This window comes from Pomacea canaliculata, linkage group LG8 (assembly GCF_003073045.1).
Source record: "Pomacea canaliculata isolate SZHN2017 linkage group LG8, ASM307304v1, whole genome shotgun sequence".
Lineage (NCBI taxonomy): Eukaryota > Metazoa > Mollusca > Gastropoda > Architaenioglossa > Ampullariidae > Pomacea > Pomacea canaliculata.
The window spans coordinates 17,525,667-17,540,875 of NC_037597.1; the positions used below are offsets into that span (position 1 = coordinate 17,525,667).

General features: G+C 41.0%; 1 protein-coding gene across 3 annotated transcripts in view; it reads right to left on the minus strand.

Moving 5' to 3' along the window:
• LOC112569895 overlaps positions 1-15,209 on the minus strand; it is a 46,150-nt gene that overhangs the window by 18,031 nt on the left and 12,910 nt on the right. For all 3 annotated transcript variants that reach the window (XM_025247959.1, XM_025247958.1, XM_025247957.1), the window contains 8 exons: positions 14,901-15,000; positions 14,167-14,286; positions 13,419-13,547; positions 12,904-12,972; positions 12,537-12,625; positions 11,657-11,797; positions 4,181-4,265; positions 402-553 (listed from right to left, as the gene is read on the minus strand). In XM_025247959.1, coding sequence (XP_025103744.1) covers positions 402-553; positions 4,181-4,265; positions 11,657-11,797; positions 12,537-12,625; positions 12,904-12,972; positions 13,419-13,547; positions 14,167-14,286; positions 14,901-15,000 — 885 coding nt within the window. The remainder of the gene's footprint in view (positions 1-401; positions 554-4,180; positions 4,266-11,656; positions 11,798-12,536; positions 12,626-12,903; positions 12,973-13,418; positions 13,548-14,166; positions 14,287-14,900; positions 15,001-15,209) is intronic.

Here is a 15,209-nt window from a genome sequence, read left to right on the forward strand (position 1 = left end):
ACAGCACAGCGGCATCTCATCAGACTCGACTACAACTTCATTTTGCTGCCACGGGACTAAGAAACATCAGCCCAGAAGTCTGGACCACCCTGCATGCTGGTGTGCTGGGAAACAACAGGGACTGCCAAAGATTCGGCCCCTCTGCCAGGTAGTATTGGCTTGGGACTTATGAAGACGAAGATATTATTATTATTCCTTATTTTGGTGCTCGAAACAAGACAATGTCTAGTATGGTGAGTTATTGCAGCTTCAAGACATATCGCTGGTGTAACGAGAAGAGAGCACAAATGATGCTGACCCACTCTCTCACACACAAACACACACGTGTAGCTAAGTGTACCTGTTCACTCACAAAACGTTCCATTTGTCGAGGAAAGAAAATCAATGAAACACCTGACTACCTGGAGCCAGTGTAGAAGCGGCCCTTGTGGTAGGTGATGGCGTTGACGGGACTTTGATGTACCGACACGGCAGCCTCTGCCTCACCAGTCTTGATATTCCAGAAATGTACACGCCCCTCTGTATCGCCTCCTAGCAAGAGGAGTCCACTCAGCTTAGGATAAACAGAGAAAAGATGTGGTCAGGACAGGGTCGGTGCAGTCGCACTTGTGAATAAAATGAAATACATGTGCTTACATAAGTAATACTTAATAAGCTATATATGACTGGGGATATATCAAGCCGCTCTAGCGTGAAGTGGTGTGACGTGAGGTGAAGGCTTGAGAATAACATGACAAATAACAAATACTGGTATAACTACTGAGATATCAACACACTGAACAAATAATGCAGAGCGTCGTGCTTCCTTGGAAACGGCTCCATCCGAGGTCATAATAAATACACCAGCTATACGTGTAAAGACATTTTTTGACGAGTAAAATCTTCAGTGTCAGCATTGGGCCCGCAGTCTGAAACTTTTGCTATTCACCATAACTGAGGAAGAAATATGCAAGAATTAAATAACTGTGGAGGAATAAACATACCAGAATTACAATTGCTAAAGTAAAGCTTTCACAAGCAGCCGACTACTCCAAAGGTCACCTTTATCGTTAGGGCTCGTTATAGCTACGTTTACCTAGCGTACAATATCCCCCGAACGGCGATTAGAGCACATATCTGTGTAACAGTCGCAGTAGTCGTCTAGGGTTTTAACTTGGTGAAAAAAAATGGTTAAAGTACAGCTTCTTTAAGATATCCCGGGTTTTATAGCACTCCATATTTGACGTTTATGATCTGGTACAGGCACACCCACATTTTGAAATGAATCAACGGCAACGTTAACATTCGTCGTCGGCTGCTGCTATCCCGCCGGCTCATAACGAGCAACAGGAAGTTACACGAACATTTCTTTATTGCATTACACACGCGCGTTACACGAACTATCCGTTACTACATTATACACACGCCTTGCAGAAAGCATTACTCGCCAGCCACCTTATGTCGTGGTTTTAAGGCAGTCATCTCTTCGCTTTTCCTGTTTAATATGTGAATATTTAGTGTTCCTCCAGTGAGCACTCAACGACCGCTCCGGCTGGCACTTTCTTCCTAAGAGCAGGGACTTGCCGCTGTTTAATTCTGTTTGGATCTTGTTGCTAATAGTTGTTTGAAGTGAATTGTTGCTATGTCTTATCACAGTTTAGAGGGAGTTGTCGTCTTGTGTCTTATGATTGTTTAGAATGAGCTGTCGCTATGTAAACTTAACCCGTTTTGCTGTTTAGGCTAAAGCTCATACTTAAGACTGGCTGTCGAGAGGTCTGGTGCTTACGGAGACTTCAGTAGAGGCCAAGAAAGCAAGCTGCTGTCCCTCACGCCTATCAATGCTGCCTCTGGTCTCTGTGCTCTGGCCCTCCCCCAACACTTCCGGTTATTAGACCGATCATGTACACTCTTCTCTCAGCCAACAGAGGAAAAAGTTAAGGCAGTCCCGTGACTTTACGATTGTTTGAGTGAGAGGTTACAGACCTCACTTATCTCGGGCTGCCCATCTCCCCGCTGTCTGACCACCCCTAAAGGACTCTATGGATTCAAGTATCCACTCCCCAGCTATGTCAACTTGCGAGCGTCGGGGAGGGAAATGTGTACGCTGCGAAACACGGGGATCGAACTGGCGAATGTGCGCCTATTCAGGTTGGGATGCCCCTGTTCTAACTACTAGGCTACCTGCTTCCCCACTAATCTGTACCCGAGCTGGTCTGGGTTGAAGAAGGCTGCAAGGAAGACGTGTGTGAGCGGTGGTTGCTGACAGATGTTCTTGCTGCACTGTGCTCGTCTCTGTTCTATGGCTCTGCAGCCCCTAAAGAGCGACCACTAGTGTTATGTATGCAGCAAATACCACAATAGATGAGCACTCAACTCGAGACCGCAGCGACACAACACAAACTCCAACTACGATAATCACACACAGAACGCCTTACTTTTACTCTAGGTGCTCAGTCCAAAGAATGCTGATTTTTTTTTTTTTACGTTTACATCCGAAGCAATCAAAGGCAGGATGTACATTTAATGGGTCTGAGTGGTCTGCATTGCTGGAGAGAGGTAAGATTCCAACCCCTCAACATTATTTATAAACGATACACAGAGAAAAAAATAGCAGAAAACTCTGAAATTAGCACCAATTAGACCCATTTACCACGTACAATACAGGGTTAATTATTGAAGTGATGTCACAGGCCCCGTAACAGTGTCCGATATGGAATAACGTGACGTGATAGGCGCCGTTACCATGCCCACTACAGGCTACTAGCGTCACACACACGCACACACAAATAATTCTATACACAGATGCCATTCTTCAACGATTATAGGTCTGTATGCCATTCCCGGTAGGGTAAGGGAGGTCACCAACATAAGGACATTTTGGAAGGCGTTCAAGCACAAGGCATTCAGGATGGAGTCAGTTGTATCCCTTGCTGCATCCAGCACTGTGCCAGCCGGGATCTACACAACCATCACACACAGTGGGCACGAAGTCGCTTCCCCGGAAGTGCTGTCCGAGGCGCATGACGTTTGTTATAAGGAACTTGCTCCAGATGCTCCAAGTCAACGACTGCGAGATGATCAGCTCGTCTCTTCTCGTTGTTTTGTAATACTGTCTCAAAATGTCTGCATGTGCATGGTTTCTCTATTTTTATTTTTGGCTTTTTCTGGGAGGGGCGGAGTGGTTGTTCATGGGGTTTTGTTTCTCTTTTTGCATCATAATCATCGTCGTCGTCATCCATACCAGCTCACTTCCTGTGTTCTCCCCGACTGCTGTCCTCTCTGGACACATGGATCACACGGCCGACTATCTCTCCAGCTACACCAACCCTGCCCATCGCCCACGACTAGTGCCCTCTGTGAACTGCCTGCAAGCCGCTGCCAGCCCCTGCGGCAAGCGCTCAAAGGCTTTTACCTGGCTAGATTGAATCCTTGCACCTGCCAAGTCGCAGCGGCGGTAAACGGGTGAAATTTGCATCCCCTCTTGCTGCGGCCTCGCGGGACCCTGCCTGTATTTATGCGCCGTCGTTATGTCATTAACCAGGCGGTTACAGCTGGCCCCCTTGCTCCCCTCACGGCTGCCGCGAGCGAGAGAGGTCCTCTCTGCAAGTGGCCGTAAACTGTTTAGAAACAGCCGTTTGAAGCACGGACGCTCTCAGGTAATTTCTCCTGATGGTCTGCCCTTGGTGTTGCCTCCCCTGTCTTCACTCTCGTGGTCGCACGGCACTTGGTACGTGTTTAGTCGGTGCTCACTCCTCTCCGCAAGTTCTGGAGCTCTCAAACCTCGTAAGAACAGATCATGTCTTCTTGTCTAATGTAGCGTTAAACTATGATTATCACACGAACACCTCAACAATACCTTGTCACAGTTGTCGAGCCAAACTATGGTTATCATATGAACACCTTGGAACTTTTGCATCTAGCACACATACAGAAGGGTTAGCCAGAGAACTACAGAAATACTGGGGAGCCCGGTAATGCAGTGGTTAAAGCACTCCCTTGTCAACACTGCAGTGAGCGGCCTCGGGTTCTGTCTCGTCTCGAGACACTGTATGTGACACCTGTTCGCAGGGCTGGGCTTCGAGGGTTTTCTCCGTGTACTCCGGTTTCCTCCCTCTTCCCTCTCACCCCTAAGTGCGAAGTCGCCGCAAGGTGCAAGCACTTTCGTTCCTAAATAAACCAACCAACATACAGAAATACTCACTGACAAGGAGATAATAGGAGTCTGCTCTGCGCGCTGAAAGACCCGGATGCAGACGCCATGAAGTAGATCTGTCATGCGCAGTGTTCTGCAGGAAAAAGTACAATACAGAAGACTCTAAAGATGCTTCAAAACTAAAACAAAATGTTTAAGATTTTAGCAGTCATCTTATACCCAGTAGAATGTACATGCTGTCTCTAAATCAGGTAACAATATCAGTGCTTTACATTCTTGTTTGAGGTGTGCGCATCTGTAGGTTCGTGTCACTCTTTTGGTTAAAAGACAATACTCGTGTATAATGTCTGAAGTCAGCCTGAATGAATAAATGAATGAAACAATGAATAAGTGTAGTAAATGTTACTGTCGATCAGGTATTATAAAACTCCTTTTGTTCTCTCTTTAACACTGAACAGTGGTCAGCATGGAAGCAAGGTAAGGGAGGAGACTATTCTTCGATGGGCACAAGGAGCACACACCATGATTACGATGACTACAGCATAATAAACGGAGAGAGAAAAAGATTGACACACGTGGAGGCAAGAAAGAAAAGAGAAAGTACCAAATCACACCATCACAAACCGACTCCACAACTGCCCTCTCCCCCTCCCAGCCGTAAAACACAAGAGACCCAAACTCCAAGCCACTTCACAACAGTTCCACACTGGCAGCGTGACAGCTGACTCTAGCGACCTGAACATCAAAAGCGCCGGTCTGCAGGCCTTCTGGTCGGGCACCTGCTTCAACGCCAAGGCTGCAGACATCGAAAGGCGTTTTTAGCGGGCCACATGGCCTGCCGTCTACCTGTGGCTGTGCCAAAATGCCTCGGCACTTCGTCATTTCAACCCGGTCCTGGCAGGGCCCGGAGACCAGGCCCTCGCCGTGACATACCTGAGAATTCCCATTTGCAAGAGTCACGAACACGTGGGTCGTTAAGCTGCAATAAAAGAATGGCGGCTGAAGCTACAGTCCAGACACAGGTAGTTTGCAAAGCGCGATTTTTGGTGCCTTTTATTTTCCGAGGGGTGGGGTTTATCTTATGGGCTTGCGTATGACCTGCAGTTTTTGTGCGTGTCTATGATTTTGAGGGAGGGGAGAGGGAAAGGGACGTGACATATTTTCGCCCCCGTCTACTGAACGTAATTTTTACTTATATCACCTACGCGTTGTGTAAAGCACCGGATGTACTATGCCGATTAATAAGTCTGTTTGATAAATTGTTACTGAACTCTGTTAAACGGGTGGTCAAATAACACCTTCAGAGTAAGATGCACACAAAAAGGCTTTGTCATTAAACTACATCTCGGCCTGTGAGGAGTTCTTCTCCTTGCCAGCTATACTCGCATGGATTTACACTGACAAATGAACTGAACAATGGTTCACAAGGTTCAGTCCTAATTATCTAATCTGCGACATTACACGAAAAATGGTTTGTATGTTTTACCGGCCCACCCGGTCGTCGCTGACTAAAAAAGTCCGAACACTGCTAGATCGATATCGCGTTTGTAGTCCTGACAGTTTCTGGTCTGCAGCCTTATAAACAGCGCGCTGTCAAACAACGCTCAGTTGCCAGAAATAATATTTATGCGATATTAACAAACTTGTCTTCCATCCAGACTCCCCGCGTGAGGTAAGTACTTGCTGACTCTAAGCGTCTGGGACTTCAGAACGCTGAGACAGCGCTACGACAGCACCATTCGTGTGACAGCCATCGGGTCTTCCCTCCTACCCTATACGTTCTGGAATCTGGAGGAAAGAGGGAGTATAGCATAAAGGGGAAAACACTGAAAATATACACAGATCGTCTTAGCATCCTTGTTACAAACCATTCTTTTCGGCAAAATGCATTACACCGTCTCCGCCGCCATGACAGAAATGCCAAAGCCAGGCGTATGGCTATAAAAGTCACGTGACGACACATCGTCTGCTCCGACCAGTCGATACCCTAATCTTTAGGACTAACCCTGAATAAGTAATCCCTCGAAATGCCAGGTGACTTTATCAGATTGGATAGCGTCTGTAACGGAGGTCCATTTTGTGTTATGAGCATCGACGGTAAAACTGTATGCATTTGTGCTGAAAAAAAAAAATTCAAAAATTTTGCGAAGCGACGTCTCCGGTGCGCGCGACAACGGTCACGGAAAGGGAGAGCACTCCAAAGACAAAGTTCTGATCAGTGAGTGGGTCTGGATCAAGTGCGTTTAAGTGCGGGGCGCGTGTGCTCGTACCACCTGCACCTGCATGAACCATTCATCGCTGAGGCGCATGCCGCGGGGCTCGGGAAGACTATGCCCGCCACGCATTTCAATTAACCACCCCTTGCCCGAGCCATTTCTCGAGGTAACAAAATTCACTAAACTTGTTTTGAAAACAAAAATTACCCGCATCCTGGGATAGGTATAAAACGATGATTTATCTCTGCACAACCTGCAGTTTGTCTCGGCGCAAATTCCCGGCAAAATTTCTTTGGCAGTTTTTCTGCCCTCGAGATCCTATCAGCCAACAAACGTCACTCCCAGGTTTTCTACTCTTCATCAGACAGGCGGATTCTCTCCCTTTCATCGCCAGCCAACACTAAGAGGGATGGGCGATTGTTTCCAAAGAGTGTAGAATGACGTTGACGTTTAGAGTCTGCAGGCCACGAGAAATCAACAAGCTATGCGGCATTTACTTCAATATGCCAAACAATTCCGTTGAGCCAAAAGAATTCTCTTCACTTTTAATGGCTTTGTCTTCCATTTCCCGTCCCCTTCTGTGTGTGTGTATGTCTGTCAGTAGTGCTAGCGTGGTCTGTCCTAATCGCTTAGTCTAGATTGCCTACTTCCTGGGCTTTTCTAGTAGACCTATGTCAGTGTGCGAACTTCAGAGCCTCGCTTTAACTCGTTTCCTAGGGGAAACACAAAAAAAGAAAACTTGGAGTCGTCCATTGCCAAATCATTTTCTGCGCTGCAGCTGCTTAATGACCGAAATGAAAAGCCATCACTCTGGCGTTAAAAGAAAAACTGAGTTCAGTAAGAATTAACTCTGAGTATTTTCACACTTTACAGAAACAGTTTGGGCAAATGTCAAATGTCTGTTACAAACTCGTCTAATGCTTTCATGGGTATTAAAATTATCTCAAAGGCACACTTACGTGCACACACATCAAGATAACTTCAAACACGCATGCAAACACACAAAAGAAATTTCTGATTATGAGAAGCTACCTGAAAACTTTCAAAGAAAATGAAAATAAACCTCTCTCCTCCCCAGTACCATTCAACACATGAACGTTTACTCTAGAAAGTCTTTGGCAATTGTCCTGTCTGCTTCTGGCCTTCCAACAGGTGATATCCATTGCCAGCACCCTCAGGGCACACAACAGCTGAAGATGACAATTGGGAGAGAAACCAAAAGAAAAGCAATAATAATAAAAACATCTTGGCAACAGAGAAAAAGGCCTTTTGATAAAGAACAGCATCCACCCATTCTTGCAGCTGTTTGTAAATCTTCCAGTGCCTATGTTTATGAGAGGTGAAAGAATGCAGCATTTCTCACATTTGTTGTTAAATCTTACATAAATAGCTTTCAACTACATTCCTTTTTAATTTCATGTCGCAAACGGGAAAAAATCATACATAAAATGCTAATTAAACCACAAACCACAAACATGTTAAGTTCTCTTTCATTTTACAGTTACTTTAATGATATTTTCGAGATAAACCATTGTGAACATCACGTTCATTTTAATAAATAAATCCATTCAATAGAATCCTTTGGTCTCACAACCCATATTGGCCACCAGACGACTGAAGTGACATATGAAGTACAATATTCTGCCGACCATGATCAGCTGGTGGCACCTCGTTAAATTTTGTCTTCCAAGTGCAAAATAAATGTTTGTGACAAAATGTTGACAATTTGACAAAGCATATGGACCTACCTTAAGCATCTGATTGATACTAGCTTTCAGATTCTAGGTGCTAGAGAAAAGGGTTTTCTGATGCACTGCTGCCTGCACTTTTTTTTTGAGGGACAGTGAATAGTGACATCCTATAGTTCTGAGAATCGACTTTAGCAGCTCACTGCACAAACACTGTTATTGCAAACACTAATAATTGCATGTGTGTAATAATAATTATTATTATTTTCTGTTTTGAAGGCCATGCAACAAGAAAGTTGACAAAATGATGTGATAGATAAATGGTGTTGGAGTGAACATTTGAGTACTTACAATACAGCAGCACAAATACACGTTGATCAACACGGCCATCCATTTTCCAGTTTTAAAACTTTCAATCATAATCATTGCTACTTTAAAACAAAGCTTCCCATGAGCACAATAATAGAGCCTTACAGGTAGGTGGGCCCTGATAAAAGATTCGTAATCATGTGTATTTTGGGCAGATCCATGAGACCTTCCCTGTTACCTACACACACACAAGTTACGACCCAAGACGTTTTCACGATTGTAATGAGTTGTGTGGGTCTCGTATTGTCTCGTGTACGAATGGCGTCTTGTGTCTGACGTCTTGTGTACGTCATTTGTTCCACGTCAATCGAAGCACAAAAAGACGTCATATATAAGAGGAAATTAAGGAGTTGCTCTAAAAATGGCCGAGTGAGCGGGGAAAACACAACGGTTTTCTCCGCCATCTTCTTTGTGATTCTCTCAGTGACATTCCTCTGAACTTAAGCCTCTTCGATTCGAGTCACCTACAAATCTCTTCATCCTCATCGTCATCTGAAGAGGGCTCGTCGAGCGTTGTGTTGTGTATGTGTGAAATATGTCGTGCGTATGCAAGGTAAGTGTATGTTCGTCATATTACAACGGATGTATTTTATATATATTATAGGAATGTTCTCACCCCCTTCCCCATACACATCTCACTCACAAAAAAACGACTTACGACCGACAGTTTGTGCTCTATTACGACTTTTGCAGAAGTTGCGTCTTGAAAAAGTACGTGTTAAAAGCGCATGACAGCTTCTGGTCGACCGTTTATGCTATATTACGACTTTCTGTATAAATTATAAAATAAATCAAGTACAATATGAAAGAGACTGCTTGTTCATTGTGTCACCGGTCATCTTGACCCAAACCATATCAGTCATAGGTATCATCTACCTGAGTCGAATCGACAGCATGATGACCTCGAAAGATCAGAAGACAGGATCTTGCTCAACTAGCAATTAACGTCAAATATCACCAACTGACATATGCATTGTTCGAAAAAGTTCAACCACCGTCTTACTAAACAAAAAGGGGTGCTTGACAAAACACATGCAGAACAAATCGCACAACTGTGCACAATGCACTGGATTTTTTAAAATCCTTTATCGTCATTATTCTTGAATTAGGAGGTTCTTATTAAGTGTGCATGATGACGTCCGGTTAAAATCTCACAATGGTGCATAAATGCGATTTTCTTTTAAAATTTTTTCTTTTTAAAAAAGCCTTAATTTGTTGTCATTATTCTTAAGTATAGTTTATTCCTTGTTGCTCCTTTGAGGAGCATAGGGCCGCAACAACACCTCGCCAGCGGACCCGGTTTTGGGCAGCCCCCTAAGTTGGGACCATGTGTTTCTGATGTCCTTTGCCTCTCTCTCTACTCTCTACTACTCTCTCTTAAGTATGGAGGTTATTAAATGGGTATGCAGACATTTGGTCAATATGAAACAGATGTCATTCTTAGTCTTTCATTTAGCCATCTTAGAATACCTCGCATTAAGAAGGAAGCTGCACAAATCTTAACTCATTAACAAATTAGAGCATGTAAAGAGGATTTTAGAATGCCAGCTATAAGCATCATCCCTTGCCTGAATATAATATGCTAACAAATGTGTAAAGCTGGACTTTAAGGTTGGCAAGGTTTTTATATTTTTATTTATGTATGCTAAAAGTCATACTAATTTAAAGTACTTTTTGTTCACTTTAAATGTATTAGAAACTACAAAGACTACCTGCCATAAGTTAGAACACTTCATCAACTTTTCAAAACAATTCTTCATGCCACCTATGAGGCAGGGGGACATTTTTAATAACAGTTACTGGCAAAACTGCAGTAAATATGAAAAGCTAAAATAAATCCACCTGCTGCCTTGTAAACAATATTCATGAAAAAAAATCTTTAAGAGAGCAGTGTCATTATTTTTAAGGAAGCCTCCTGCATCGCTAAAAAAGAACAGCTATAAACCCCTCAAGCCTGGAATGAATTGGCAAAGGATCATCAAGTGACAGTTACCAGCCCCATACACACACAGACTTGATCAGATCTGCAGAAGAACGGCATTGCCATTTTTCCAAACACCTGCTGTGCCCCTTCTGAATTTTTATGTTCTCCTGTACAATCATTTGGTCTTAAGCGCTGTATACAAGCAGCTTCAAAAACTGCCTGTTGGAACGACAGCCTAGCTCAAGGGAGATAATCACAGGTGCGCCGCCAGCATTGCACTGTTGTCTCCCGTTTGCCATATTGGCACTCCTTCATATTTACTTTCCAAGAATTGCAGACACCTGCGATCATCTCCCATTTCTTCGTCAATGCATCTGATTCTAATGTCACAACTGAAAATTAGGTGCAACCTGATGGGGCAAAAAATGGTTCACGTCTAAAGTAAAACAGGAACAAAGTAAAATTAAGTTACAGAAATGATCTTTCTGAATGATCGTGGTGTGGCATGTGAGGTGAACCTGGCATGCACACATCAATTTTGTGTAGCAGGTGTTGCCTGTGGTATGCAGGAAAGAAATGCATCAACAAGTTTCACGGAACCAAATAAAATTTCTAGCTAAAATGCTTTATCAAAAATACACAATTAACTGCGTGCATGTCACTGCAATCCTTGTGCTATATTTAGATTATTGCCTTACCAAGTTTTGTTTTTCATTAGCTATGAATCATTAGTCCAGGATATGATAATGACATAGCTCCAGAGAGCTCACAATTAATGAATACATGACTGAATGCCAGATTTTTTTATCTAGTGGTTAGAAGGATAGGGCTACAATAACCTAATCTACTTTTAAAGTTTTATAAGTGTAGAGCTAGTTATCCAATGTTTATCTCTATTTGTAAGCAAAAAAAAAAAAATCAAATATCATACTTAAAGCAAGTAGTAAAATATATGATAAAGAATAATAGAATAAAAAAAATAGAGAGAATAAAGAGAATAAGTATACATATAATTATTTACCTGTACCTACCAGCATGTGTGTTTACATTATACTATAAATAATTATGTAGACCAGGATGATATGACCTGCACATTAAGTTCACGTTTTGTGAAAACAATACATTCTTGGTCTTACCAATGAATCTGAAATCTATGTCCTTAGAAATATGAATAAACATCAGTGAAGTATTGAAACTCTGTATAAAATTAACTCTGAAATATTGTCAATAAACCACTGACATGTCACATAAAGCCAAGGAGTAAGATTGTCTGCAAGTATGTAAATAGTAAATATGTACAGCAAACATAACCAATCACTGAACTCACAAGTCTGTTGAAGTTGAAAAGACGTGTTTAGTGCTGGTCACAATATTCAGGATGGGTCCCAAATGTCCTCGAACAACCCATGTACATGTGAAAGCAGCCCGGCTCCACACCCGTATTGTATGATCATGAGAACCAGAAATGCTGTTTAAATATAAGACAAACATTTTTTAAAACTGTTTCTGATTAGCATATATCAATGCTAACCAGATCACTTTGTATATCAAAACTACACCATGCTAATACTGTCATCAGTGGCAGCAAAAATATCATTCAGTGAATATTTGAGATGACACAAATTGTTCATATAGGAAGACAACCACAATCATCTAACCTAACCATTTGTCAGCATGACATCAACATGTAACAAACACTGGCAAATCAACAATGGAGCATAACACCCTCCAGCAATAATCTAACAATAGATTTCAAAGGCTTAGTACTCCCCTATCAACAACCTGACATTCATCTATCAGCACTTTTGCCAACACTGTGACAGCCCTTTACATGAAGATTTTTTTACTTAATTATTTTTACTTAATTTCTCTAGGCTCATGTTACTCCTTACATTTTCATTTTCGAGGCATTAATATGTGATATAAAAGGAATCTTTTGAGCCTGATATGTAATCAGATACATCTTTAAGGCTTTAGATGAGAAAACCATGCAGCTTCCTCTACACTCTGCTGCCAAAGTGCAATAGTTTCTGGACCTTTGCCAAAATATCTACTACAACCATTAAATATCTAAGCAAAGTTTACCCAGAAAGAGGTCCTGATGAAAGTATGAGAAGCCTTGAAGCACTAAAATAAACCTAATATTCAATTAATTGTAGAAGACTGGTAACATGATTTTTTCTTTAAGTCCAGTAAATATTACTCACATGTGATCCTTGCTGAGGCATAGACAACTAACAGAGTCCTCATGGCCATATAGAACTGTCTTTTGTTTGAAGAATCGAATGTCCCATACCTGAATTATCATGTTGGGTTTGTTTTTTATTGGGATTTTTTTAATAAATACCTATACCTCTATCAAAATATTCAATTTACACTTTCAATTGAAGACAGTGAAATGGCCTCACAAAATCATCATGCTAAACTTCTATAACAAGTTGATGTATAACTTTTCAAAATATTACAGTAAAAATGTTTTTATTCAATTATGTCAGTCAAGTTAGAGCACTGCATCAGGTATTCTTACAAATTTTTCAAGAAAAAAATCTTATCAAGTCCATTTGGCATACTCACAATGATAACAGAATCCCAGGAACCCGCAACAAGGATTTTGTTGTCAAATTTTACGCAACGAACACCTCCCTTTAGAAGATCAGTGGTCAAATTAGACAAAAACAAATATAGGAAGATGAAAAAAAATCACCTCACTTGAGGTAGACCTGATGTCTATATTATATGCTTTTTACATCAATGGGTTATTATCCAGTGCTTACTACACATCTAATATGTATAGTAGTAACAATGGAAATTTTCAATCCTTGACATTTTTATCTTTAGCAGCACATCACTATATTGTTCAGTGCCTCTCAAATATCGTTTCTCGCTATATGGCAAAATAATTTTCTTCTTCCACAGTCAACCTTTGTTCCTTACTCATTATGTGTCTAATCAGCTCCTTCCTTTTGAAATCATAAACTAACTAGATAGATGTAGATGTAAAGGACTGACCGTTATGAAGGTTTATTCCGTTCAATAATCTCAGTTTAAAATAAGAATCTCTAAGGAAAACCAAGATTTATATAACTTACTTTGTGACCATGAAATACGTGCAGACTGCGACCACTCCGTACATCCCACAGACGTACCAAATGATCTGCACCCCCAGTGACCAGTCGCCGCTTGTCAAACTGCAGGCATAATACCCCTCCCACATGTCCCTGAAAACAATGTCTTGTTATCTCTGAAATGGTGGTAGTATTATCCAAATAGCTGTACAAGTCAATCCCACATGTGGTCTCAAATATAAAGTTTATAAAATTACTTCCTTAACCATCAACACACTACTGTGCATATTTATGATCCTAGTAGGATGCTTTTTTTATTTGTTTGTTTAACAAGCAACTTCAAAGAATTTGAATTATTAACTGTTATTCTAGCCCAGTAATGTAAGTAATGTGGTTGTAATTACATTATCACAATAACTTTTATACAGCACCATTACTATTTCAAAGTTTCTCAGGAAAGTTACATATTGTTGAGCAAACAAACAATTTATTGACTGACAACAACAGGTTAACTGAATGTCTCAAAGATAAGTACCTGTACAGATCTGACTCAGGTTATGCTTTCCACCTTTCCATATGAACATACAGCAATCACAAAACTTTAGTAGCCTGTTAAGTAATTACAGCTATGAGGTAAACACACAGCTCTCAGATCGTAAGATCACAGCAAGTATCAAGCAGTGGATACGTCACAACAGGAGGAAAATGTGCAGCACAATGGTTGGCAATTTTTAAAGTGAGAAATCCTGGACAGTGTGGAAAAAATACACACCTGTAGTTTCCTGACTCTTTTAACAGAGTAAACAAAACCAGCAGGGGAAGAATGTTGTGGGATTTTATCACCGCTTTCATTAGTTTCCCATTCCAATTTTACGGCTGCCACCACTTTTCCCTGTTTCATACACAGGGCAAATTCATAATCAGGCAAAATTTTAATTTAAATTTAACTGACAATAAGTACTGTTACACTGTGCATGTGTTTTTGAACGTGTACATGTGCATTCACACAAGTCAATAATTGTTTGATATTCATAAGTTCTGTGTTAAGATATATACTTTGATACCATCATTTATTAAATGCTTTACTCAAGCCCTATCTTTCACTTTCATTAAAATTTACTGGTTTAAAGGATTCTCATTTTAACAATACACACACATACAAACAAGCATAAACATAAATGCTGAGCTGTGGTGTTATCATCTGTCATGTTCAGTGTGTTCAAACTAAGAACAGATTGTAAATACAGATGGAAAACTTCTGTCTTGGGTTCCTTGGGTTATTTTGCAGTAATTTCACTGATTACATTTCACAACTGGGGCTTCATTAAATCCTAGAGTAAAACTATCATCATAACATAGAAGTTAAGCCACTAAACAGAAAGAATAAAAAGTTATCTTCAGTAAATTGTTTATCACACAGAGAACAATACTAATGTTAAGAGATTAGTTCTAAATGGAGCACATGTACTAAATACTACAATAACTTGCATTTAAAAAAAAAATTACCAACAGGTCTGTAGATTGGGAAAGGTTTGTGAATTCATCAAGTGATTTTTCATGCTCTTCTTCTTCTTTTTTTTGTGGGTGTCCTTGATTCTGTGCTGATCTGACAGACCATATCAAATATTGTTCGCAGGAATACCAACCTATTGTGTACTTCACCACCCCAACAACCACCACCACCACCACCACCACTGCAACTTTTATTAGTTTTTATTTAAAATATTATTTTACATTATAAAGACCTATCCACATTTTTCTTCAAAGACAGTATAAACAGCTCACAGGTTTTAATAAAATGTTGGTATATACCTC